General features: G+C 50.7%; 7 protein-coding genes and 1 non-coding gene across 8 annotated transcripts; 4 read left to right on the top strand and 4 right to left on the bottom strand.

The window, feature by feature from the left end:
• Positions 1 to 3,973: 3,973 nt before the first annotated feature.
• On the bottom strand, positions 3,974 to 5,802 carry J3458_015590 (uncharacterized protein; the record flags this gene model as incomplete). The annotated part of the gene is made up of 2 exons (XM_066120841.1): positions 3,974 to 5,211; positions 5,271 to 5,802. The coding sequence occupies 2 exons, from the start codon at positions 5,800 to 5,802 to the stop codon at positions 4,112 to 4,114; spliced, it is 1,632 nt and encodes a 543-aa protein (XP_065974169.1). The 3' UTR covers positions 3,974 to 4,111.
• Positions 5,803 to 7,093: 1,291 nt separating this feature from the next.
• J3458_015589 (uncharacterized protein) lies at positions 7,094 to 9,139 on the top strand (the record flags this gene model as incomplete). Its single annotated transcript, XM_066120840.1, has 6 exons — positions 7,094 to 7,455; positions 7,551 to 8,078; positions 8,133 to 8,372; positions 8,423 to 8,480; positions 8,550 to 8,712; positions 8,782 to 9,139. The coding sequence occupies 6 exons, from the start codon at positions 7,094 to 7,096 to the stop codon at positions 8,970 to 8,972; spliced, it is 1,542 nt and encodes a 513-aa protein (XP_065974168.1). The 3' UTR covers positions 8,973 to 9,139.
• A 906-nt stretch (positions 9,140 to 10,045) lies between these two features.
• Positions 10,046 to 10,466, bottom strand: J3458_015588 (uncharacterized protein; the record flags this gene model as incomplete). Its single annotated transcript, XM_066120839.1, has 2 exons — positions 10,046 to 10,323; positions 10,433 to 10,466. 2 exons carry the CDS (start codon positions 10,464 to 10,466, stop codon positions 10,046 to 10,048), a joined length of 312 nt encoding a protein of 103 aa, XP_065974167.1.
• A 3,465-nt stretch (positions 10,467 to 13,931) lies between these two features.
• On the top strand, positions 13,932 to 14,003 carry J3458_015587. The gene has a single exon. It is a non-coding gene; the product is annotated as a tRNA-Asp (tRNA).
• A 3,522-nt stretch (positions 14,004 to 17,525) lies between these two features.
• Positions 17,526 to 20,412, top strand: J3458_015586 (uncharacterized protein; the record flags this gene model as incomplete). The annotated part of the gene is made up of 2 exons (XM_007808732.2): positions 17,526 to 18,497; positions 18,559 to 20,412. 2 exons carry the CDS (start codon positions 17,526 to 17,528, stop codon positions 19,699 to 19,701), a joined length of 2,115 nt encoding a protein of 704 aa, XP_007806923.2. The 3' UTR covers positions 19,702 to 20,412.
• Positions 20,254 to 21,868, bottom strand: J3458_015585 (uncharacterized protein; the record flags this gene model as incomplete). The annotated part of the gene is made up of 2 exons (XM_007808731.2): positions 20,254 to 21,396; positions 21,446 to 21,868. 2 exons carry the CDS (start codon positions 21,866 to 21,868, stop codon positions 20,254 to 20,256), a joined length of 1,566 nt encoding a protein of 521 aa, XP_007806922.2.
• A 228-nt stretch (positions 21,869 to 22,096) lies between these two features.
• On the bottom strand, positions 22,097 to 23,804 carry RLP24_1 (ATPase-activating ribosome biosynthesis protein). Its single transcript, XM_066120838.1, has 4 exons — positions 23,589 to 23,804; positions 23,456 to 23,526; positions 23,357 to 23,378; positions 22,097 to 23,293 (listed from the first exon to the last, which is right to left on the bottom strand). The coding sequence occupies exons 1-4, from the start codon at positions 23,591 to 23,593 to the stop codon at positions 22,789 to 22,791; spliced, it is 603 nt and encodes a 200-aa protein (XP_065974166.1). The 5' UTR covers positions 23,594 to 23,804; the 3' UTR covers positions 22,097 to 22,788.
• Positions 23,805 to 24,055: 251 nt separating this feature from the next.
• Positions 24,056 to 25,906, top strand: MTM1_1 (Carrier protein, mitochondrial). Its single transcript, XM_066120837.1, has one exon. It carries the CDS (start codon positions 24,737 to 24,739, stop codon positions 25,682 to 25,684), a length of 948 nt encoding a protein of 315 aa, XP_065974165.1. The 5' UTR covers positions 24,056 to 24,736; the 3' UTR covers positions 25,685 to 25,906.
• Positions 25,907 to 26,161: the final 255 nt, after the last annotated feature.

The raw sequence follows: 26,161 nt of genomic DNA, 5'->3' as shown, positions 1-26,161 counted from the left end.
ATCGTACACAGATTGATAATTCAATCCAGAACCATCTAATGGCGCAATGACGTACTACGTGGCCGATATGCAAATGCTTCGAGTAAGCCAAATAAGAATTAATCTAGCTGCAAACGCCATGATAAGCCAAGTCTGTAGGCCGGGTCTGTTAGGACTGTGCTAGAGATGAATTCATGCTAGTAGCAAATGTCTTGTTCGGATACAAAGCTCAAGACTAGACCGGAACCACGGAGTCATGCTAGATTCGTCAGTCAGTCTCAGTGTGTCAACGGAATATAAGGGGATATAATTGCTGTTCAATTAGAGCGCGTTCTTTTAATGACACACAGTCTTGCGAATGGGCCTAGCATGTCAACTACTTGTCTATTTTAAAGTTGGGGCTGTCCAGCAGCACACGCGCCTTTGAGCCCTACTCTCCGAGAACATTACTGAGTTGGGCCGAAGTCTCACCGTACCCCTATAATTAGGCAGTCCTTACAACGGCATTCTTGACTATTAGCCAGGTGCTAGCGGCGCAGAAATATAGGGCTTATAGCATCTCGCAATGTGCTCTGTTCAAAGCGGGCCAGCCATACATGCCAGTCATGTGCAACTATCGCCAACTGGCAGTCTTGAAGGGTGGATAACGCTGACTTCTGGTTAGGGTTGGGCAATCTCAACCGGCTCGTCATAATCAAGGAGCCTGATAACCCCCTCGGTACGATGGGCGAATTCCTCGGAATGCTCCCACTGACTCTTCAACCAGCCCTTGAAAGCTGCTGGTCGTGAACGATGCGGTTGGGGGACCCAAGAGAGAAACTCGTTTGGACATGGGCCCCAAAAGTGATACCGCGGGCTAATAGGGCGTGTCGTTTCTTGCCTTTTATATCGGCAGTTGGGTCGGCCGAAGACGACGGAATGATTGAAGTCAATCAATAGAACTCGAGGACTTTCGACATCCGCGGTCGTTGATTCCAAAAGAATGTTTCTAGGGGCAAAGTCGTTATGCCGCACACCATGAAACGCGATCTTGCATTCAGCTTCCATGGCCCTAGCGAGCACGGAAAGGCGTTGCTCAGGAGAAAAGCAATTGAGCTGGTGGCTCTCAATTAAAGCATGCATGCTGACGCCTTGAATCCATTCCATCAGAATCATCCGGACAGATCGCACATCCTGAGAAGGTTGAAGAGCCATATCAAACGTCCAAGACCCGTAATATTTAGGCACGAGGAGGCCATCAACTGCGGCTTCGCTTAGACACTCGTACGCAGCAGCTTCGCGGCTAGTATATTGAGTATTAAAAAGGGGTGACCTTAACGATGGATTATTCACTTGCTGCATTTTTTGATAGTTTGCAACTGAAGTAAACCTAATATTGTAATGTTAACATACATCCCGGACTGTTTTACCCGGACGTTACTACCGTCTCGGACACCAACTCGGATACCAACACTATCCTCGGTCTCATCGATTCAGATGGATCATGCAGTTCCCTCACAGTGAAGCATCGGGCGGTATTAGTACAAGTGTTGTGCTTATTTTGTCAGGGAATTGCTACCAAGGTTCTTACAGAACCCTATCGGTCATAGAATTGGGAAAAGTTCCCCTGGATTTAAGTATACTAGTCCGCAAATGATGTACCATTGCAGGAAGTCCTAGATTTTCGCGGCCCTATAAATCAAGTTAGAAAAGTTAGAAATATAATTACAAATAGTACTTCCATCATTAGGTTCGAGCCTTTGTTCCCGTCACAAGGTAGCAGTCACCTTGGCCGGATGATATGAGAAATATGAATTGATACAAGTCCTTAATAAAGTCACAACGGAGGGCATTATCATCCCCCAATAAAAGGGGCGCTTGGCTTTCACACGATGTTGTTATTCGTACTATCTGATCCCGCGCTCTTTTCGCTACGCAGTTCAATCCCTTCATGAAGGCTGCATTACTGTAACTGTAACTGCTGCAGACTTACTATCCGATTCATACCAGTCCACATTGGGGGCCAAAAATGGCAAACACAACTGGATATTTCGGCAGACGAGTCGGGGAATGGACAAACAGAAGCCGACAGGACCGCATTCTCGAGAACTCACCATTGTCTACGTAAGAATGACGCAACGGTAAGCCGTTGGTAGGCAGGTAAGCAGGTTGGTGAGATAACTCACATACAAACCCAGTGATGCGCCCGTATTGGGCGCCTGTTCTGAGTACGAGTTCACCTCTGCCCATCAACTTGGATCGCATCTGTACACACCACATAAGCCGCATGGTCGCCTTGCAGACCAAATTCTTTCACAGCGGATGGGTGATTGGATTGGACTGCCAAATCACGCCGCCTTCGTCACATCGACGGCGACGGCGATGGCCGAGGAGTCTGTCTATAAATCAGTTTTCCGGTTTCCCAGACCTGCAGCCACAAGTCCTCTCTAATCCGAGACAATCCAGCTCTAGACCCTGTGCTAATGTACGAAGTACCTACCTGGTAGTTAACCATCAAGGTGCCGGCCGTCCCTATCAACCCGAGAGCGTATGGAGTATGAAGTACTCGAACGTTGACGCCTTGGTCGCTCTGTCCTATGGGTGGATAATTGGCCTGATGCAGTTAAAGACAAGGAGATATAACCGGGCACCTGGGGTTACGAGCTTGCCACAAGCGCCAGGCCTGACCTGCACGTCATTACTGCTCTCTTGGTATCTGCTTAGCTTACATACATATACTCTGGGCCGTATGCTGCTGACCAAACTTGGTGATAACTGTCCAACATTCCCTTTCCGCTACTTGGCTTGCGTAGAGTCAACAACGCGCAATCACGGAAACTCCCCAAGTTGACGTCTCCAAAGGTCGGAATGGCCAATTGCCGGGAACCCATTCGTTTCGAATTGGGAGTTGTGCGCACGCTTGCTACCCTCCAGACTGTCTCAGATAACCCTTTGCCGTTCACCACGGCCTCCCCGCATGCTGCATTGTAAGCAAAATGGCACAAACCCCGAGGTGTGGCACACCTTGGCCCCCTACGGCTGTGATCTCTCCAAACATTTTCTAGGGTTGACGTACGGGAGTACCTAGCCATCAATAAACTCGTTGAATTCCAGGGCGGTGGTCCCGTGGGACGAAGAGCCTCACGAAGGCCCATATTGTTTTGTCGCTTGTCTAGACGGATGGGATCTCCTCAGTCTCCTTCGGCCAGCGTGCTGCTGAGACCTGGGTCCTAGTGAACTACTTCGAGGCTTCCTGTTCCTTCTCTTTCCCCCGTAGTATGATCATATCCCGGGAGCACCAATCTTTACAGCCGATTACCAATGTCTTGCCCAGAGAAGCCCAAAATAAATCTCCGTACTACGTCACCCTGACAGTTGTCAGGGAGTCGTCGACCAAATACACAGTCGTCGTCCTCGGCACCGTCTCAGACAAGCCGCCCAGAGTTCTCCCTACTGCAACACTGACACCGACACCGACACCGCAGACCCCTACGAGCAACGGCGATGACGACAGCAGCTACAATGACTCCTCCCGGACCGCTCTCATCATCGTCGGCGTGCTTCTTGGCCTCTTGATCCTGGGCTTATTGTGGTGTTGCTGCTACGGTCCCAGCTGCACCAGCGAGAAGGAAGTGGTCGGAGGGGGCTGCTACGAGACACGTAGCAGACGTAGACAAGAACGAGGCGGAAGAGATGGCAGGGATGGAAGAGATGGTCGCGATGGTCGCGATGGACGTGATGGACGAGACGGACGAAACGGACGAGATGGCCGAGACGGAAGAGATGGGAGAGATGGGAGAGATGGGAGAGACGGGCATCATGATCGAGACGACCTGCCTACCCCGCCGATTTCGCCGGATGTGCCTTACGATGCCGGTATGGTAATGGCTGATGATCGAGCAGAAGCAAGCCGGCGCGGGTCTCGTCTCGGCCACGGTCGTCAATGGTAACTCCTGATTACAAGTAACACAATCTCCGATGCGGATCTGGTTACGGTGGCTCGCATATAGGTACTGTGTATTCATGCTACGATTGGCGTCCATCTCCGTACAATTGCATGTGTGGCGCCATTAACCTATGTCGAACGTCGAACCATTATACCTCCATGTCCCTCTCTAGATCCTTAATTGTCTTTGCCCAAACCCTCCGTAGCTTACTGGGAATCTGAGTCTTCGCTGTCCTTTGGTGACGAGGACGAGGAGGAGGAGTCCTCCTCGCCCTCTTCCACCGTCACCACCGCTGGAGACTTCCGGCCCGGTTCGCGGACTAAATAATGCTTCTGGTCTATTGACCCTTCAGCGACCTCCGGCGGTGTCTTCGATCCTTTACCGGAGCGGATTTTCGTTGTCACGTCTTCATGACCCTGGCTTTTGTCTGATGTACTCCTTGCTTTCGAGCTCCCATCTTTGCGTTTCTCCCGCTTGGAGCCTTTCTTTTGTTTCGACCCGCTACTTCCATCGTCGGGGCTTCTTTTCCCGTCTTTACGCCCTGCTCGCTTCGTTCGACCGCCGGCCTTGCTGCTCCGCTTGGTATCTTGGCCCACAACGCGCGAACTGTCGGCCGTGCCTGAGCCTTGGAACGTGCTGTTACTTAATAAATTGGGACTAGATCCGGCGCGGGGTCGTTGCGGAGGTCTCTCATCTTCCCTCGGACTACATGGTAGAAAAGCCAACGGTTGGCTTTCTTGCGCAACCCATGAGGAGTATCGTCGAAAGCTCTGCGGATAGTCGGTCCAGGACGGGGTTCCATAGGGACCCAGCGGCGTGCTCTGCATAAAATTGGACCTTCGGACATTCTCACCATCGTAGACATCATAGACTATGACTGTAGGCTTGGAAATGTTGACAGTGGCATTGTTGTCAGTGACGTGTCGATCTAGCCCGGGATAAAGACAAAGAAGCGCACCCTCGCTGTCTTCCTTGCCGGAGAGGAGTAGCCACTGCGTGAGATTCATCAGGTCCCAATGCGAGACGTCGTCTGGAAGACTGCCGCGAACGAGGTTTCTCGGGTATACCATCTCAAACCTATCCTTGGAGCATCTCAGGTCGCGATGCAAGTCGGCCGCCAGTTTCACCAGCTCTTTCAGACTCTGATAGTGCGTCGATCTTGTCGAGAAGGGCCGCAACGGCCACACCTCGAGCTGACTCCGCATCTCGTTCGATATCAACTCCATCTGCGCGGCCCTACCCTTTTTAAATATGGCGGTTTTTGCCAGTGCTGTCATGGTCTGCGACATCCATCTCTGGGCCCTCTCTGGCAAATATTTCGTCAAGTCAGCATGCACCATGTGTGCGAATTGCAGGACCACTAACCCTTGTCCATCGTCTTGATCACCTCTAAAAACATTTGCTCGGAACGTTCGTCGATGCCGATTGGAAACGATCTGCGCAAGATGTATTTCTGGAGACCCGACCAAACGCCCAGGAAGAGGACGACATGTAGGGCTGTGGGATGAAGCCCGAGCCAGTGAGCCCATACAATGTCGTCGGGAGTAAATGCAGTGCTCGCGTCATCAGTTTCCGCTGTCTTTCCATTTACAGAGAGGAGGTACATTAGTTTTCTCATTCCGGGACGATCGTAACCGCCGTCCACGGCCTGCCGCACCACATCCTGATGACCGTTCCTCAATAGATCGTGGCGAACCTTGTTAACCCAGGTTCTAATGGCTTGTTGTAGCCCCTGGAATCTGCGCCTGGCTTGACTGTCCGTGATCTCATCTTTTTCTCTTTGTCCTTGGAGAATCATCAGTTTACTCACAAGACGGTTATACCTTTCCTCTAGTTCATCGACCCCATCAGCTCCTTGCTGTTGAGGCCAAAAGTCCGCTCCTTCCTCGTCGTTCATCTTTGAGCGTGATCCCTCCGCATGTAGTTGGGGATCCGAGGAACCGTTAAAGGAGAGGCTATAATGCTTTTTGTTAATGCTTCAAGATTCATTCATAAATATTTTCTGACTGTGAGAAGATATCGGCCCAACACTGGTCAGGTTCCTTGGGTGATTTCCTGGCAAAGCGTGAGAGCCCAATGCAGGCTTGAAGTCGTTGTCACGCAGCCGGGGAACGGCCGGTACAATAGGAGGAGGGAAAGCCACAAAAGCCCCCTAGCCAGTTGTAGCAAAGCCCTCGCTCCCTATGCAAGAAGCCTAAACCGGTATTATCCCCGAGGTGGTGTGGGCATGGGTGTGTGTGACCTCGACATGACCTTGGTCGTCTCCATGCTACGAGGCAGCAGAGGGTTGGCTATGTGACACAGCTGCAGTCATGCGGAGACTCAGCACTCCCATTTCTAATTCGTTGCCTCGTCTGTCTGAGGTCCCCCATGCTGACGGGCACTCATATTGAAAATCTTTTGCGAAGTAGGCCGTAGCACGAAGTAGTCATCATACAGGCGCTGACGCCGGCCGTAGCTAGGCAGACACCAGACCGTGCGGTTTAAAATACCGCCGGTTAACCCACAGCCTCATGGATTATCACTTTATAAGCCCTCCTCATCACTTCTGTCATCGGAATTTCTACCGCTGCCTCTTGACCTCCAGCCCGCACAAAGGCAGACTTCGTACTAGGCAAGATGCCAGCCCAATCAGTTTGGCCTGTCTCCAATTCGTCGTCGTCCAGGACGAAGAATTTCAACAGGAGGGTATCAGCTACACCCTCCGTGAAGTTCCTCGTCGCAATTGATTTTGGTAATATTTGTTCCTTGCATATCTTATTCAGCTTTATCACGCTTGACGCCGGTTCTGATAAAATCCATGTCCACAGGAACGACGCTCTCCTATGTGGCTTATATGAACATCGCAGACGTAGGTAAACGTAAATAATAGAGAACCATGATATTTGTCTCTAATACAAAAGGTCATACTATAGCCCAGCAACGAAAACATCGTCTGAAAGTGGGACAACGTTCAAGAAAAACACGTACCAACGTATGTTCTTGTTCGGTTCAGGAGTCGTGAAGGGTAGGCTAACCTTGATAAAAGTGTCTTGAAGTATGATAACGGTGGAACCAGCGGCTTGTTCAAATGGGGCCACGGGGCATTAAAGTCGCTTAAGCCCGGCGAAAGGCTTCACGAATGGTTCAAGTTGGGGTTACATCGCGAGGTTCAAGAAAATCTTGCCGCGGAATCCGACTTCATCCACATGTTCCCGAGCTCGACCGCTCTGCCTCCCGTCAAGGGAGACGATTGTGAGAGACTCGTCATCCACTACCTCAAAAGTCTCAACACTGCCATCCACAAGTATCTCACGGAGAATCTCTTCCTAGGAGAAAACGTGCCTATCCAGAAAGAATACATCATGACTATACCCGCCATGTGGAGCGACAGCGCAAAACAAACAACAGCAAGGTGTGCCCAGAGAGCACTCAACTTCATCGGAGACGACGAGCAAAAGCTTCAAGTTATCGCAGAACCTCAAGCCGCAGGCATATACGCACTGACCAACATGCGCAACACTGGGTTGCGCGAAGGTCACACATGCATCATCTGCGACGCTGGTGGAGGGTATGTTTTTCTGTCCCATGGAATAACCCTTCGATCGTTACATCTTAGCAGAAAAGCCACAACTGAAGTCTGACAACCTTGCGTGAGAATAACAGGACAGTCGACCTCTCGTCATATCGAGTCCAATCTCTGAAACCATCCGTCTCATTGCTGCAAGTGGCAAAAGCTTCGGGCGGGCTTTGCGGAAGTAGCTTTTTGAACAGAATCTTCGAAGACTACCTAAAGAATAGGCTACATGGTCATGTCAAGAGATGGGGTGAGCGGGAAACGCGATGGTTGAAGTCGGCGGTGAATAAATGGTTTGAGCAAGACGTCAAACCTCATTTCTCTGGTAAAGACGACGAGAATGCTTACTATGAAACCTACGGGCTGGGCGATAATATAGGTATTCCAAATGATATTCTTGAAATATCTGGTAAAGATATCCGGGAGAAGATCTTTGATCCTGTCATCAGGAGAATTCAGATCCTCGTTCGAGACCAAATCACCGTCACTGTCAACGAGGGTGAGAAAGTGACAGCTGTCTTGCTTGCTGGTGGGTTTGGAAATAATGCCTACCTAAGGACCAGTCTTGAAAGCATCTGTAGAGACAGATCAGTGGTTGTTCATGCTATCCATGAGAGGTAGGCAGTGGCTCTTATTAAAGACGTTTTTCCCCTCAGAGCTAACATGCCCAGCGAGCTCGCAATCGTGAGAGGCGCGTTGATATATGGTCGCGCAAAAGCGTTTATGCAGAGGCGTGCAGAGGCAATGGCGTCAGGGTCAATCAATGAAGAAACTGAATATAAGGACGAACTCGATCCCGGCATCATCATGTCAGACGTCCCCGCAATGCGTTCACCCGCGCACGTCGGTGTTGTCCGATACGAGAAATATGACCCCAACAAACACTTGGGCGATTATGACCTGTCTACATTGTAGGTCTCTGTCCTTCCGCAACTTGAAACTATCAGCTAAGCGTAACTAGAAAAAGAGACTCATCTGGTGCCCCGAGGGTCGAAGTGATGGAATGGTTCGTCCATAAGGTGTGTATCCCCTTTTGACTCGGATACGTGTTAACGGCGCAATGCTAATCAATTACTGATGATGTGAAGGGGGATGAATTGAGAGAAGATGAACCAAAGACCTATCCTTTACGTTGGGAGAGGGAAGCCAAAAATGGTGACGGAGAGCGTCTCGAGATCATTAGCAAGGTCTTTTCCTACGAAGGCAAGACACCTCCGAAGTACCCGGACTCGCCCGTTCACCCCAATCCCGGTATGTGTCTCTACAGCCCCAAATCTAAAAAACCAACTGTCAGCCGCGTTCTTCTGACGGTTCTTAAAGATATGACGAATCCTTTAGCAACCCTCAAGATCGTATTCAAGAATGGGCTGCCTAAGCATCCGCGGAACAACCGCTTTTGGTATGATGAGAGGTTTGTGGTCAACATGGTACAAGGCTCAGCCAAAACCATCTTCTTCCTTGTTCATGATGGAAAGAAGCATGATATTCAGGAAGTCATGTTTTCTAAATGAGGGAGCTGTACGAGGGATGGACATCCTCAGCGCCTGATTACAAGTATGGTGCTGATGGGCGTGCTAATCGATTGCATCCCCAACTCGATTAGCTGGTGGAAGTGATTTGACTAGTTAAAACGCTTGAATTGTCATATCTCGGTAGTAACCTGTTGTTTGAATAGCAGATGTCGATAAATGCTCTATTGTGCGCATAGGTGCTAGAGTGGTTGCATTATTCATGCAAATTAAGTAACACCATATATGTATGCCCTTTCCAAAGACTTTTTAGAAAAGACGTCGCATTGTTCTCGGCATATCAATCACTAATTCGGTATATATAAACCGAAGCATTTGGCACTAATAATGACTTGGCCGCGATATCACACAGCAGTTTAGAGCCGGTATCTAGGTAATGTAGCATCCAATGTTTCCGGGAATAGATCTCGGAGTTTATTAATTTCAGTTGCAGCCGTTATTGTATACGAAATTTGAGTCATGATACCTCGAGATCTGGTCCAGTGGACGGGGAAGATTGTGCCAGGCCTAGGTGCGGGTGTCCCTCCTCCCACTTCCACGCGTAATACAGCCCTAAGCACCGGAAAATACAACATGAGTATTAGAAGAAAGGACGCCAACAAGAGGAACGTGTTTTGATTCTAAGTAAATACTACCACTGATATTCGTTCACAAAAAAAACCATAATGGTAAAGTTCTTGCAAAGAGACCTCTTTCTAATGATGAAGAGTGCAGGCAAAAGCTTAATCTATCGCCGTCTAAACCACCCGATTCATAAGGTAGAATAAAATCCAATAGTCTATTCCAGGTGTCAACCACATGAGCTCGTCGCTCCGACTCCAACTATCGGATAACCCTTTCTATATAGGAGAATTGGCCCAGCAGGGAGCCAGATTTAGTATCCTTCTTGTTGTTGTTACTTGCTGAAAGATAGCATGTGGCCCTCGTCATTTTCCCATACAAATCCTCTTCAAGAGTATCAATATCATCGGCGCCGATAGACCGTCCTCAATACAACTGAATGGTAGAGGCGAGCCCGGCAAACTGGGAGTAGGCCGTTCATTTCCTGTCTCTATTCAATCAATGGGTAAGCGAGGCGAACTTGGCACAACAGGAGTAAGCCGCTTATTTCTCGTCACTGTTCCATTGCCGTTATTACCCCCAGTTTCGCCTTTTTCTAGCTGGTCAGCCGCTTCCTCTAATTGCTTCGCGTAGTCCATTATTTGCTTCGCCTGGTCTCGATATATCTGGGCTTGTTGCTGGGCGGCACTTTTCTCCCCTACGGGGGTTCTCTTGGCAATCTTGACTTCAGCGCCACCTCCAGTATTGGGCACCGCAAAGGTAGAAGTGGCAACTTAAAGAGAGTCTAGTTAGCAGTTGGTTCCAGTCCTGCGTCGCAATACGGTGGTGCATCCAAAGCACACAAAAGGATTACGAGAGCTTAGAAACAACGATATACGTACGTGCCATAAGTGTCATAACAGCGATGCGAACCATTTTAAATGGCTTTTTAGGGTCCCTCAAACTTGTATAAAAGGGAGAGGGAATGAGATTACGGGGTAGGAAGCACGATTATAAGAGAGACCAAAGAATTAGTGACTGGTTAGGTAAAGAGACCAAGCTATGACAGCATGGGGGAGGTAAAGCGTTCATTTCTAGTAGATTTGGCTGGCCTTTTATACTCCGCCTACTGGCCTTTAACTCTATGGCCGTAAGGCTTATGGAGACCTGACCCATCGTCATTCTCTGCATAAATTGTAATGCCGCGCGGTACAAGTGACGGTGATGGGTCAGTATAATGTATATTAGCAGTCTCATGCATACCGTACGACTCAAGTTGAGGCTCAGCTCGCTAGTGCACCGCGAACGTTAATGCAGGTATAGAAACAAGGAGCGGCAGAGTTTCACGAGCCGCAAAGGTCCTGGGTCTTACAAAGTCTGAAACAGGACGACCCACTCACTTGCTTACCAAGTCGAATACGTGGTGCCCCGGCTGAAGATGGTGTGCTGGTGTTGCCGGTGAGGTGGATACAAGAGCTTATGCGTTTCCATCAATCGAGACAGCTCTTTCTAACAATCAGGGTGTTCTAAGCTCTAGGTGTTATTAGGAGGAAGTAGTGGTAGTAGTCTAGCAAACGGTATACTTGTTTACAGTTAGGATGCAGTCTATCCTTATAGAAAAGGAAATGTTGAGCTAGTAATACGACATGTCATATAATACATATTCTATATCCGACTCTTCTCAAAGGGGCTCTAACTAGGTAATGTCATGATAGCAAAGTATGAAGGTAATTCAAAATGTCCCGTTGTCGCCTGACACGCGTGGGATAATGTGAAACACAATTCCATTTATAATTGGATCTTGCCTACTTGTGGCATGACGCATTGCCGTAACACAGCCGCAACATAAGCCAATAGGTTATACGCATTTCCACCAGACTGCCTGACATGACTTGTGCCTGTATGCCTTATGCTGAGCCTGTGTTGGCTTGTTTACCAGTTCATGCCACTATCGTGCAGCGACAGACGGCACACCGCAATGGTTTGATGTTACTCTGGCAAACTTTAACCCGCTGTATCCTACTTCTTCAGCATAGGCACACATTGAACTCCGACTGGGTTTTTATTTCGGTGTTAAGTTACTTGAACAAAGCCGCTTCCTCGCCAACACCCAGCATCGGTATATCCATATCCGCCAAGCTTATCCTCCACTTGAGAGCTCTTGGATTCTCCTCAATTCTGAAACAACACACTCAGCTTCGGAATCAAATAATCAGTTTTATTAGTAGCTATTATTTTACTCTCACTAGCTGCTAGATGTAAATTTCCCTTGACCTCGTCCCAAATATACTATAATTAACGTGCTCACTAAAGCCCCATGAATCAAAGTAGACTTCTTAGGCCATCATTCCTGAATATCCCTGTTAAACCACAGGAAAGCCTAAATATTATAACCCCGCTTGACTCGCATCCGATGACAATGGTAGATCCCGATACCGCCCAGTAGTAAGGGCGAAATTCCACTGGCAGCCGGAGCATATTTTCTCCATTGAACGTGATCCAGAATTTATCTTGGCTAATGCTATAGGCGGCGTAATATTCAGGTGAAGAAGGATTCCGACCATCTATAGGAGACACAGAAGGCGTACCACGTATAGTACAAAAGCTGTGAGTAATTAGTAAACGCGCATTGTCTGCTTCAGATGACGAAATATTTGTTTTGATGCCAACGCTGATTTCCTCCACGAATTCCCCGGTCTCCACGCTCCAGATCCGGCTCATCTTATTGTTAGAGGCTGAGGCTATAAGTGTTTGATCGCACGAGAAGGCTGCCGAGATTACCCAGCTACGATAGCCTGTGAGAGTTTGCTTACACTTGCCCGTATCTACACACTAGACTTGTACTATCCCTTTATTAGAGCCTGAGACGACGAGAGTTGATGTCACACGGTTACACGAGAGCTACGATCACGGGACCTACGGCAAAGACCCTCACTGACTTCTGTATTTATAGAGAGACCTTTGGTCCCTCAAGGACTTGAAAAACGAAGGACCTTTGATACCAAAGACTGTTATTAGATGAATAGAGCTATTCCTTCAAGCCCTCCTTGAGCCCTTGTGACAGCTGAGTCGTGTGAGAAGGCTGTTGTGTTCACTGCACTGCTCTGGCCCTCAGGGCTTTCAAGGGTCTGCGTGTGCTCGCCCGTCGCGCTGAAAGCGGGCTCGCCATCCGAACCAGTAACTCAATGGTCGATTGGTCAGGCCAGGATTCTCGTAACTTTCCATCCTCCCGAACCGAAGCATTGTATTCGTCTCGGGCGTTTGCAAGCTCGTGCTATAGAAAATGCTGATATATCGTGCTCAAATATGGTTTCAGGTATTTGATGGAGTACCAGGTCCTGATGTGTTCCCCCGATCCTACTAACTCCAAGACGAATTGGCAGTTCTGGTGGGCTAATTAAGAAAATTCCTAGGCCCGCGGTCTCCAACATATTAGTACGAGAGAAAAGATGAATCAAAACCTTGATATCATCCTGTCGTTTGCACTCTAGTGCGTCAACAATGACAATGGTGGAATCGTTCCTGATCTCTGGCGCGATCATTGATAAAGGTCCCAAGATAAACCTGTCGAACTGCTCTCGCATTACCTTCCTCAGGGTGGCTGGTCGGTATCAATAGCATTCTTCATGTGGAGAGAGATAGCTGGCTTCCTCGCTATGAGATCCACCGCAATTGTTGAGAAGAACTTGCTCAGAACCCCTCTATCAGCTTCCCCCTCTAAAACTCTTAGTGGAGAAGCTGGCCCCAAGGCGATGGCCTTTGTTGAAGTTGTGGGCAACCGTACGGGCTATGGTTGACTTCCCAGTCCCTGCCATGCCGTTAAGCCAGAAGATTGTTAATCCTCTGGGGTCGACAGCCCATGCTGAAATTTAGTGGAGATCTACCTGGGTATTTTGTAGGCAAATCTGGTCATGTTCTTCCTCGTGGGAGTCAAAGGAGGCTCCTTTGGCATTGGGAGGCGGTCGAGGTCCGAGGACAATCTTTCGATCAGTTTCGAGGAGATTGTTGCTGCCACCAGTCAATTAGTGCTTACCCTTGGCAGTATTACTATGGAAAGGTCTCGTAGTACGTTTGGTCAACTTTCAAAACTAAATGCATGGTTCGTGTACACCCTTCAAGATCTCGGACGATATGCTCGACTTCCTTGCTTTGGAATGGTCATTTCAAGAAGTCAAGTTTGCAGGTAAATTCTATCCTTCGCATTTTAATTCCATTTTAATCTGTCTTGATGAAAGTACGCTACACAATATGGGATCTCGTAATATTTCAGCTTTGCTTGTGTTGTAATGTATGTGCCGCGTACGGCAGATCTGCAACAGAGAGGGAGGATACATTAATAATTTGATTGAAGTCGTCATGTGACCACAGCAACACGAGCTACGATGGTTCAAAACCATTTCATCTTCCGTAGTATAGTGGTCAGTATGCAAGCTTGTCACGCTTGAGACCCGGGTTCAATTCCCGGCGGGAGAGACCATTTCACACATATTTTTTTAATAATTATAAAATGGCGCATCCTCTCAAGAGCCATGTAATCTTGAACGAAACACCTTTTTTTTTGCCTCCTTAAAGGAGTGCAGCTGGTAGTCATGGCGATGATAAAATTTAGCACTCAATTGGCAGGCGCCCTGAAGGTCGATATGGCATCATTCCAAGTTACATGTATCTCCAAGTTTGAATCGCGAGGTGATTCCACAGCATTGGAACTGTAACGGATGTACTACCAGCATATTATCACTGCAGTCGACCTGCAAAGGTTAAGTGTTCGTTTTCGCGTGGCCCGTCTGCTCGTACGCTTCATCGGCGGTCAGCCCCAGATCTGTTCAGCCAAATGTTCACTTACCCTAAGGCTCAGCGCATCACTGTGCACGAGGCAATTGATGTGATATAACTTTTGAAAACTTTTCTCCCGGCAAGCGTCCTGACCACTCTTATCCTATCTTGGGAGGTCGGTTTCGGGACTAACCCGATGGATCCACGATTCTGAATGAGCACAATTGGATTCGTCTGGGATTTGAGACATTGAAAATCATGCAGACATGGTTTTGAAGTCAAGCCGTGGATCAACGCCTGACGATCAAACTACACCGACACATCACAGCTAAATAAGCCACTTGAGTGCAGAAATAACCTCCGTACCAATTAACATTAACAGTGGGCGGCGCGAACCATACCATACGATACTGGCGGTTGGACTTGGGGCAAGCAGTGAAGCAGCGGCATACACACGATAAGTGGGACATGAGTAAGTTATATGTTCTGTCGGCATGAGATGACCTGCACTTTGAAGGCGTGCTTTTTGCGTCGAGCTATCCTGCAATCACAAGCATGCATTTCCCAAGCCGTCAATTCAGAACGGACAGATGAATAGAATAGCTTTCCTTCATCTCTCGCCGGAAATGGGCACTCTTGCACCGGTGTGCCCTCTGTTGTCAACACAGGTTATTATCGCCTACCTAACTAAACTGAGGTATGAGAAGACGTGTGTTTTGTTAGGCCGACTGTGGTATGCTGAAGGACCACCATGGGCCCAGAACAACACAACCACCCGTTGCGATTAGAGATGGCTACAAATCCCCAGACCTTAATGTCTCTAGTGGCCAGAATGACCAGATCTGGTTTTGACCAGTCCGAGGTAGCAAAAGCCGTTATCCGTGCGCGTGGGTAGCTGTATCGGAGGCTCCGTATAGCTCAAGTCTCTCGAGTTAGACTTTATCTGAAACAGAAAAACTTTGCATCTTAAAATTACCGAGTCTTGAAACTGGCCAAGGTGAAAAGAATTCGACTTGGTCCTGCGACCTCTTCTTGGTCTCCTTTTTGGATGCGGTCGGCCTGTCCCGTGCGCAGGGTCGTTCCGATGCATGTGGTCAAATCAACCCGAATTACGGCTTTGGGAACCAAAAAGGGCGCAGTGCAGAATGGGTCAACTTGAGAGCCATCTTTTCCAGCGGAATAATCATAATAAACAAGCCGTTTCGCCCGTAGTGCGGCATCGCACCCCAACGGACTCCGTACTGGTGGACCAGCCCTTCGCCCTGCAAGGCGATAATAAATATTGCTCCACGGTATGCATTCTCGCTTCACGGCATGTTGTGCCTCTGCCAAGTACAACGTGAGGTGGCTGCCGCCAAGCGATGGCCCTTATCACAAATTCACAATACGACAACTGTACTCCGCACATACATACGAAGTATTGCCGACGATTGGACTGTGGGGGCATGGGACAAGAAATAGCACTATGTAACTATTACATCCTCCACCGATAGCCTGTTCCGTTCCACGGCGTACCTGCAGCCATGACCCATGAGGGTGTCAATTACGCATCCTTGCCATCGGCGAAAGGCTGCGCGTTCAAGCGTTGGTCGAATTTGCACTTTGCTCTCGAATGCCAACAGTGTGGTTGGTCTTGGGCTCGTGATAGTGGTCGAAGGTGGAGGCAGGGTTCATGGGCGTTTGATTGACAGAAACGATGAAACAATGAATCCGTTGGATGCTCATCAACGAATAGATCCAACAAATTCTGTACCTTCTCCTCCGAACTGTCAACAAGGGAGACGCAACCACCACCAACAAGTGAAGTATCCTCCGTGAGGCCCGCGGGGTGGTCAGAGCTAATGATGGACGCGCCAACAGGGGTTGGCTCTCGGCAAGTGACAGCCATGACACACAACACTCTGCCTGTCGAGCCAGGAATGGCACCAAAGAGCCAGGGATAGGAGATGCATTTTTGATGGCGAGAGGATGGTTGAACTGGCGCGTCGTGACATCGGGACATGTGGGCATCTCGAGTTTATGTGCATGTGGGCTGTGGAAGGCGGAAAGAGCGACCGAGTAACTTCCCATCCGCATCGCCCTCTCCGCATCGCTCACCAAGACATGGCACCACATTCCTGAGCCCGCCTCTGTGCTTCCGACGAACTGCTCCTCGCCGCAGCCCTTGCCCATGATAACTTCCTCCTACCCCCAGTCACTCTTGTCCGTGTTTGGCCTTCTCGCAGAGTCCTCTCCTGCCTCTCCTGCGCCGCTGCCCACCATCTTTTCCTGGCCCTTTTCCCAATTGCGTGAAGCCCACCGCTCGATCGAGGTCTGGAAGCCAGGAGCCGCCCCTTGTCATTTACAAGGTTCAGAGAGCAGCGCCGTTTCTGCACTCCACAAGAGGGCCTAATTTAGCAATTTATGTATTGGCTTGTAATAGCAACGGCGCTTCCACCTAGGCCAGGGGTCTCGCTGCCCTTCCTCCCGGTTGGTGGCGAGCGGCGGGGGGCCGGAAAGCCTCGACAGAAATGCCACGGGAATGCTCAAATGTTCCATGCTCGTGGACAAGTACCTAGGTACGTAAGTTGACTATTGGGCGCTCGAGCGAGGACGTCGAGGGGTCCCCTGTTCGTTATGTGCCTCTCTCATGCGCCCATCGTCGCCCTCCTCGCTCCGTGCTTCGACCAGGTATCCCGTTCTTTGTCCGCGTTTGCTTGCCTTCCGTCATAGTTCTGCTACTAATAGTCGATAACCTTCACAGGTTGAAAGGGTTTTTGTCCTCCTTTCGTACGGTGTCGCCCCTGTCACCCTGGTAGTTTGGCTCACCAACATCGCATGGGGGGTGGAAGCTGAATCAGCACCACTTCTCGGGCCCTGCCGCTTATCCCACCCGCCGTTGTCTCACTCCTTTCACAATCTCTCAATCGCAAGAGAGGCATATTGCTGCAGCTCTCTCCCACTTTCGAAGCTCGAGCCCTGTTTGCCCACCAAACGCCTTTTCGCTGTCGACGGATGACAACGCGTCTGCCGAAGTGGCTCGATCAAGGAGGATGGCATTTCGCCCCCCTTTCCTCTGAGATTAGTCCTCTACATGTAGCTGTTGCGTCACCCACGGCTGCGAGAGTGTAGCTTGCGAATTCAGTCCCGGGTCCGGATAAAACAGACTGCCTTGACGTACTCCCGAGGAAACGGCTGGTCCCGTCAAATGATTTCTTGATGAGCTCCTTATCTAGTCATACCATGACGAGTACGCAGCTACCGCCGCTCAATTTCGGAGCAGGTGGTCTTCGCATTTCCCTATTCTCACCTACGGTGCCCGAGCCTTTTGTCGAAACCGAAGCGCCTCATCCGGACCAGGAGATGTCGGAAAAATTAGACGAACTAGAACAAAATGCCACCGATTTGACACAACCACCCCTGACTCCTCATACTATACCCATCCATCCGATCCCAGCTCTCCAAGAGGCATTCTCGGAGTCGCTAGATGAAGCGACAAACGGGGTCCCGGGAGACAAGCCAAAGCTTAGAGAGTTGGATGCCCGAGGACGTCGAGAGGCCCTCATCGCCCAGGATCGAGGCGACGATCCATTCGACGCGAAATGGCGCCTTCGACCTGGCCAAAATCAACATGAGCTGATCAAGCTGATTGCGCAAATATCCTTTGGCGTGTATCTCCTGCTCAATGGAATGGCCAACAGCAATGCTCAAGTCGTCAGTATTCTACAAGGTCATATTGACGAAGTCGATGAGTTTTTAGAAGTTGCGCTTGAGGACCTTGCGCAGGCGATCGATGATCTGAATGAGCGCATAGAACACTTGAAACTCCCACTGGCCAATGTTCGGGTGTTTGAACAGCTCCTTGAAGATCGAAATTTCCGGCTTGAAATTATTGAGGGCAATGAAAAAATTGACCACGTGCTTTCCAGAACAAATGCGGCTCTGAAGCAGTGGGATGAGGATATCGAGGCTGGATTACAATCAACCGCCGCATTTACTAGCTGGCTGAACGACGAAGAAGATGCAAACTGGAGAATGGAGCGCCCCGACGTGGCCGATATATTCGACGCTATGAAGGGCAATACGGAGGGTTGGTTAAGTGCCTTCGACGACATGAGTGATCGTGTACAAGAAGCTAGCAATGTCATTGTGCGACTCTCAACCATTATTAGCGAGATGGAGAAGAAGGCTGGAGAAGTCAGCCGTAGGACTTGGGTAAGTTGGTCGCAAAAAGAACTCGCAGAGACGAGGCGCTACTGCTAACGGTGGTCTCTAGGCAAATATCCAGCCTTTTTCCGTTCCCTCTTCTAGTTCTCAAGGACTAAACGACATGTCAACCAAGTCTGTATCTTCATCCAGGCAGTCCCGCAACTTACCCCTTCGGCAACACCAGCATCAGTCCAGTGTTCAAAGTGTTGCGACCTCGACGAGAAGCGTGAGCACCATCGGCCTTGACTTGGGGGAAGAATTCCCTCTTCCCGGTGGACTCCCTCTACTACCTCCTCAGCGCTCCTTTCTCCGTCACGCCCCTGGCAACAATTTTCGTACCCAGACATCTATACAGCCTGCTCCTCAGTCAAGAGCTGCGAGCAAACGAGCGGACGCATCAAGCCCGATCCCATCGGCGAGCGAGGAACCGCTATATGTACTCCAGCCTCGCACATATACCCCCCAACCGCAGGAACCTTCACCATCCCCTGCGTTGAAGCCGGCTGGGACTTCTTCACCAAAACCTCAAGACCCAATACAACCCCAAAATAATGCCCTTGGTATCGACGGCCAGGGGACTCCGCAGCCTAGGTCCTCCATTGTTCCCCAAGTATTCCAAAAGGCCAACCCCCCAGACGCGTTACAGATTCCGCCGAGGCCTGTTCGGCCGCCATCACCCGGCCTTGGAACACCTCGAACTACCCATTCGAACGCCTTGGATTCAGCGTACGGCTCGGACTCTGAATCCATCACCCAACGGGCGGCATCGCGGGCTGGCTCAGATGTTGGAAGATCGTCTCCTGCCCGGCCACATATTACGCACTCGCCTCGATCAGACAACCAGCAGTACTATCGTCCTGTGCGTGCATCACCGCATTCAGCACTGCAACAGCGGCCTCACACTTCTGTCGGGTCTCGTGGGTCTTACCTGCATCTGCGTAGTCAGCCGTCCGCTATTGGTGGCATGAGCACTCTGAGCAACGTAACAAATGCAGTATATGACGATGATGACAGAACTCAGTCCTCAGGCTCACATACGACCGGACCAAGGCTCCGGAAGAAGAAGAGTGCATTTGGCTGGTTTAAGAAAGCATTCAGCTTGGATGAAGAGGAAAGGGCAGCATTTGAAGCACGCAAGGCAATGCAATATCGGGATCGCTATCATGATCCAAACAGCCCCAAATTCATCGACGGGCGAAGAATAAGGTAGCTTGACTGTCCTTGTCTGAATACGCCTATACAGACCTACCTCAGGACGGGGTCTCGACTTCTTTCCATTAATTTTTTTTTTTTTTTCACTTGCAAACCACAACACATTTATTGGATACATTTAGCGAACTCGCAGAAAGCGACTTAACGACGATACCATCTAGCAGCTCATACTACGGACATAATGTTGATAAGCGCTCGAAATGGCGCTATTGGCTGGCTATTTCTCATTTACAATTTTTTTTTGTTTTGGTTTCCTAACAAGACGACAATTTTGGGATGTCATTTACATATATCTACGACAGGGTAGGATTGGGCGGTAAAAATGCGCTTGGTTCCTGCGATTTGAAATATATAATTGGGGATTTCAATTCAGTGTATATACTTATGTCAGATGACGTGACAATAACAGGCTCCCCCCTTTCATTTCTTACAGTCTGGCATATAATATTTCATCACTAAATGGTAATTGAATGTAACACGGCTAAACTGTACTCATATCTTGGCGCGTCCGTGTCCTCCATCCGTCGTCGACCCCAGGGGAGGGTGCAAATCACTCGCCCACGCCGTAACTGCGTACTCGGCTAAAGAAGAATGCTTTGTCATGCTTGAGGGTAAACTCGGCCCAATCGTCCGTCAGTCTATTATAGCTAAAGAAGCTCCTCCACACAAGCTTATTGTTCCGCGCGGCCTTGCCCGCCGTGCGAAGCGACAGGTCCATCCTGAACATGTACTTGGGGTCAACGCCCTCCGTCTCAACCGTCACATCGCCCTCCTGCAGCAGCTCATCCTCCCCGCGGGGGGGGCCGGCCTGCGAGGCGTCGTCGTCCTCCGCGCCGAGAGACAGCCTCCACCGTCCCTTGTAGGCGCGCTGCATGGCCGCCGACGGCAGGTACGCGTGGGCGTTGTCCCGGTGCAGGTGCAGCAGGTCCCTGGTCAGGTGGTGCACGACGTGGGTGGGCTCCAGCGTCGTCAGCAGGCTGATGGAGGTGCCGTCGCGGAAGAAGCGCAGGTACCGGTAGTACGTGACGATGTGAATCGGCGCGCCGCCCCAGGTGGCCTGGTTGGTGGACGCCTGCCCCGAACGGACGTAGTTGACGGTGCTGATGTAGCACCCGTTGAAGCGGACCCGGGGCCGCCTGCGAAACATGGCCCCCCAGGAGGCGTAGGGATCGGGCACGAGGGACGCGGTGACGGCTGCCTCCTCGGTCGTGCCGACGAGCCCGTCGCCGTCGCCGTCGCCGTCGTCCTCCTCTAGGGCTTCCCATTCCACCGTCTTGTTCCAGCGGCGGTGCATCCCTGCGAAGCCGAACCGCTCGCCGAGGCAGACTTGTCGCCAGATGCGCTGCTCGGTGGCGACCAGGTACGCGAGGGGTTTGCAGACGAGCGACAGGCGCGCAAAGTCGCCCACGTCGAGGGCCGCCACGTCCTGCATGATGTGGACGAGGAGCTCGCTGGGGAGGGAGGAGAGGGGGCAGGGCGCGGGTGGTGTGCCGTCTGTGTCGGCGGGTGCTGCTTCGATTTGGAGGCCGGCAAAGCTGGCGATGCGGTCCTTGATGGGGAGTAAGACGGGTGCGTCTCCTCCTGCGGGCGTGGCGTCTGTTGGTGCCGTGATTTGCGCTGGTGCGCTTTGAGGTTGCTGTTTATGCTGGGGGAAGTGCTTCTCGCGGTATCGGCGATGCACGCCGTGGTCCATCTACGTTTGTCAGGTCCACGTACCGTGATGCGCTTTCTTTTGGACTTACTCTGTAAGCTTTCCGGTACAGTTTCAGACTATCGCCCATGTTGCCTAGGGCTTCCTTTTCCATGGCCTCCTCGTAATGATCCAGCGCCGAAACGAGCTCCTTCTGAGGCGGCATCCGAACTGACCCGTCAATGGTGTTGCCCGAGGGTTCGGGGCCATCGTCAAAGGATCGGCCATGGAGGTACTCGTCTTCCTCTTCAACTGCCAGAGGCGCCTTTCTACTCTTTGCGGGAGAGGGTCGACGCGCCACGGACTTCCTTGGGGGAGGGGATGCCGGGGATATTGCCGGTGCAGTCGAGGCTGAAGGGACGGAGTTGCGTGGCGGGGGTTGAGCGCTTTGCTCGCCCTTTTTGGTGCGCACTTCGGACAGCCATTGCCGCCTAAAGGACTCGAGCTCTGAGCCTAGCCCGTTTGATTCTTCCATGTTGTTTGTGAGATGGTGCGGCAGGTTGTCAACTTGAACGTCTGGCTCCAAAGTCCGGTAAAGGCGAGTGAGGGAGACCTGGGTTATCGCAGTGTGGTTGTGATACGGAGTAAAGAAAATGAGACAGTTGAGGGATCAACGGTCTTGGGGACTAGGAGTACAGGAGTGCTTTTCTGAGGCGGGCCATGATGTAGGCTCATGTCACTATATTTTGATGAGGTTGAGTTGCGGTGATGCAATGTATTACTTCCGCTCCGTGATGACTACGGTCGGTCATGGTCGCTTCCTGATTGGGTGAGCGTTTTGTCCTTACCACGGTGGGTTGGTGGCCGAATTACCAACGATTGAACGATTGACTATATACCTACTTAGGTACTCTTACCGGGTGCTAGCAATACAGGGCAGACAGACGAAGCACGAATAGTTTGAGGCTGGATAGTCATTTTGGTTGCCCGTCGGGTGCAAATGTATATTTGTATTGCATTATTGGTCCAGTGCTGGGTTCGTACTCGATGAATAAACTCGGCTGGGTCCTCAAGCATCGGCCCGGCTGCGAATATCCTTCTTGTACGATTTTCATAGATACATTGGCCTCGTCATGCCATTTGTTACTTTTCACCTTGCCAACAGCATGTGCACCGATAGAAAGGCATCTGGGTGCTGTGCGCATTTTGCGTAGCGCTTGGTAGGTAAGCTGGGTGTACCAATGTTATAGCATCTATTTTGAACACCGATCCCAAAACGCCAAGTAGAAAAAAATGCTCCGCGGTAGGCCGCGACAAGTCAAACGAGGCGCAGTGAATGCCCCAAGCACGCCAGATCTCGTGGGGGTTTGTACAGATGCCCAAATACCACACAACTAACCCGAGCAGAGCAGCGACATGCAATTTTAACCAACCTTCACATTGCCTCCCCAGGACTTAATCTATATCCATCTCATTGTCCCCATCACCCTCAACACCACCGTCAACCCGTACCCTGAGCCTCTTCTTCTCACCGCCAAACAACTTGTTGTCGTGCTTGGCGTTTTGCAAGTGCTCGGCAGCCAACTCCTCCACATCGAGACCCTGCTCGGCAGCCAGTTCCTCGAGACGGCGTTTCTCGCTGCCGCGCATCCGGGGCAGCAGGTGTTCGTTCTTGGCGACGAGCTCTCGGGCGGCGGTGAGTTCGCGCTCGCGCTTGCCAGCCATGCGCTTCTTGTAGAACACACGTTCGCGACGGGCACGAATCTCGCTGATGCGCTGCATGGCTCCCAGGGTCTTCTGGACGAGGTCGCGGTTGTAGCGGACGGGTTCGTTGCGGCGAGCGCCGAAGAGGAGCGTGCTGTCGACAACCATTTCCTTGCCGGCGTTCTTGCGGTAGGCTTTTGTCCACTTGAGCTTGCGGGGGTTACGCTTCATCTTGAAGTTTTTGTGGCATTTTGACCTTGGGTTTTGTCAGTAAGGAAAAGAAGCGGTGACTCGATGCACTGGCAATAAGGGCACTCACCTGCAGAAGCGAAATGCTTTGGCTGAAGGGTACTCGAGCGTTAGCGAACACGGCCATGTAACCCCCCTCTGCAAAAAAGGCCTGTAAGGCAAAACTTACAGTCACTTCTTATAAATGTTATCCCCTTGCTGGGATAGCTAGGTCTGCCGCAGAAATAACAAGGCTCAATACTGTGCGTGGGTTAGAATCGAGTGCAATTCGTCTGCGCTTCATGACAGCAAGCGAGTCTTACCGCATTGTGAAGGACTTCAGGTAGGATGCAGGCCTGTGTGTTGGTACTTGGTGTTTGCCACTGGCAATCTCTTTTTTTCTGGTAGCCTTCCACTTGCAAACGCACTTGCTGGATCGTTTGCGGCGATGACCTTTACCCCGAGATGGTCGAGGCTCGCTACAACGATCGCTATGAGGCACGTATCGGTCAAACTCGAGTTGACCATGGAACTTTTTTGTTTCTGGCTTAGTCAGTGTCTAGGGCCCCGCCTCCGATTTTTTTGCTGAGATAATCTTATCGATGCGTTAAGGCTCTCAATGTTGCCCTGTGGAGAATCGAGTCATAGATTCTATAGGCTGGCCAATCACGACTAGCCGTGACCATTGACAGGACAGGAACCTGCGGCATGTGCCATCGACTTGCCGGCTACGGGGGCAAAATCCCCCAAGTTCTGGTCTCCTGTGGAAGCCGTCTTTGTTGGATGGTACGTTCCTAGGTACTTCATTCAATTGTCTTCCCCATTCCCCCCTCACCCAACTTCTGACCTCATTTTCAAATATTCCCTCTTCTTCTGAAAGAGAGGGCTATATTTCAAATTAGTGCTGTTTGCAAGGAACCGGTTTTGCTCTAATTGCCGAGCCTGTGGCCTTTGCAGCAGCGCTTGATTTTCTCCGAGTTTACCGGGCGATAGCCCGAGAGCCCGCCATGGCTTCAATCACGACTTTTGATTCTGGCGGCCAAAACTACGACAGACTTCTCGAGGCGGACAGTGTGAACATGCAGACCCGAGGCTCCGGTGTAGGCTCACCGAACGGCGGCGATGGCCTGGATCCTGTCCCAGACATCACCGCGTCGCAGAAGATGATCTCAGCCATGTCCGGGAGCTTACTCACGTCGCTGCTTGGTGAGCCCGAGAGCTACTCCGACACAGTCTGTTGATTCCCGCATGCTAACTATCAACAGTTACCCCTCTTGATGTTGTTCGAGTTCGCCTGCAATCACAACGGACACCAACTTCAGCCGTCGATTTTTCAAAACTCGCGCTACGGACGACCTCCCTCACACCTGCACAGACCGCGGAGCTCGGAGTTACGGCATGCTGTCGCGAAGTCTTTTTCCAAGGTAATTCTGCAGAGCTGTGCATCGCAGTTCCGAGAGGCGAAGGGATTATGGAGTCAGCCACATCGTCAGCAGCTTCTAGTGCTGACTGTGCTGTCCACGAGGTTCAAAAGAAGACGTATAACTCAACCATTGATGGCCTGCGTAAGATTGCCCGTAACGAAGGCTTCACGACGCTTTGGAGGGGACTATCGCCGACGTTACTTATGACCATTCCCGCCAACATAATTTACTTCACCGGCTATGACTGGCTTCGATACAATCCAGTCAGCCCGCTTTCCAGGCTTTCCAGCGACAACGCTCCTCTGGTTGCAGGATCAACGGCCCGTATTCTTGCTGCTACCGCTGTTGGGCCCATCGAACTGTTTCGAACGCGAATGCAAGCGGCCCATGGAACATCAACGACGAATCACTTGATGGAAACGTTTCAGGGTGTGCGGGACATGGTGGCTACACACGGCTATGTGTCTCTGTGGAGAGGACTGACGTTGACACTTTGGCGAGATGTTCCTTTCTCTGGCCTTTACTGGTGGGGTTACGAAACTATTCGCTCTCGGTTAACGGATATGCGGGAGGGCAATCGGGGACGACCTTTTAACCGAGCAGAATCCCTTCAAAATGCTCGACGGCGCTCCCAGAGCCAGGAGAATCACATGGAGACGTTTGTTGACTCTTTCACAGCTGGGGCTCTGTCCGGGACCTTTGCTTCGATTGTAACAACACCGTTTGATGTCGGAAAGACGCGAACTCAAGTTTATAGAGACGCCCCTAGCGGACTCGCAGGCAAAGCTCACGTACCCGAGGAAAAGAACATGATGCGCCTTTTGTGGCATATTTTCAAGACAGAAGGCGCTCCAGGATTATGGAAAGGTTGGGCCCCTCGTGTTCTTAAAGTTGCACCGGCATGTGCCATCATGATTAGCAGCTACGAGGTTGGAAAGAGGGCGTTTCGCAGCGTCAACGAGCGATCCATGAGCGAGCGGGAGGAAGACAATTAAGGCGTTAATTTCACATAAACGGGGCAGCGGTGGCAATTTTGAGAGACACCAAAATATTTGCATTTTTAAGGCGTTGACCGGCAATAAGCGGGTGGTTTGCGGCCAATCTCTCTTGTACGGCTTCTCAGATCATCTCCGGTTGAGTTTCTGAGTGAGAATACGACAGTGTACAATATTAGTAGCGTGGACATTGATATATAGACATAATGGGGGTCGAACACGACTTTTAAAAAGCATTTCATTCCTAAAAAAAATGTACTTGATGCCTCTTTCGTGTTGTGAAGTACATGCTCTGGTCAGTGACATGGCGAGTGAGGTCTCCTCCGTGGGTCTGCAAATCTTTATCCACCGACGCTTCGATGTCTACTGACGACCAGACACTTGGAACCACATGGCAAGGCCGTCCGTGAAGCACATAACGGCGTATTAAATGCGCTTTTGATTCTAAACCAGGCATTTGTGCCTGGTTCACACTTG

The sequence above is a fragment of the Metarhizium acridum genome, assembly GCF_019434415.1.
Source record: "Metarhizium acridum strain ARSEF 324 chromosome Unknown scaffold_356, whole genome shotgun sequence".
In the NCBI taxonomy this organism is placed as follows: domain Eukaryota; kingdom Fungi; phylum Ascomycota; class Sordariomycetes; order Hypocreales; family Clavicipitaceae; genus Metarhizium; species Metarhizium acridum.
The sequence above is the reverse complement of the archived record's forward strand: the minus strand, read 5'-3'. Positions and strand labels throughout refer to the sequence as shown.

What these genes read in the sequence shown, in the direction of transcription:
- RLP24_1 (XM_066120838.1), bottom strand. An exon ending in AACATTTATAAGAAGTGACT is followed by an intron (nt 23,379 to 23,455) that starts GTAAGTTTTGCC and finishes AGTACCCTTCAG; the next exon opens with CCAAAGCATTTCGCTTCTGC. An exon ending in AAAGCATTTCGCTTCTGCAG is followed by an intron (nt 23,294 to 23,356) that starts GTGAGTGCCCTT and finishes ACAAAACCCAAG; the next exon opens with GTCAAAATGCCACAAAAACT.
- MTM1_1 (XM_066120837.1), top strand. Translation starts at nt 24,737, where the DNA reads ATGGAGTCAGCCACATCGTCAGCAGCTTCTAGTGCTGACTGTGCTGTC.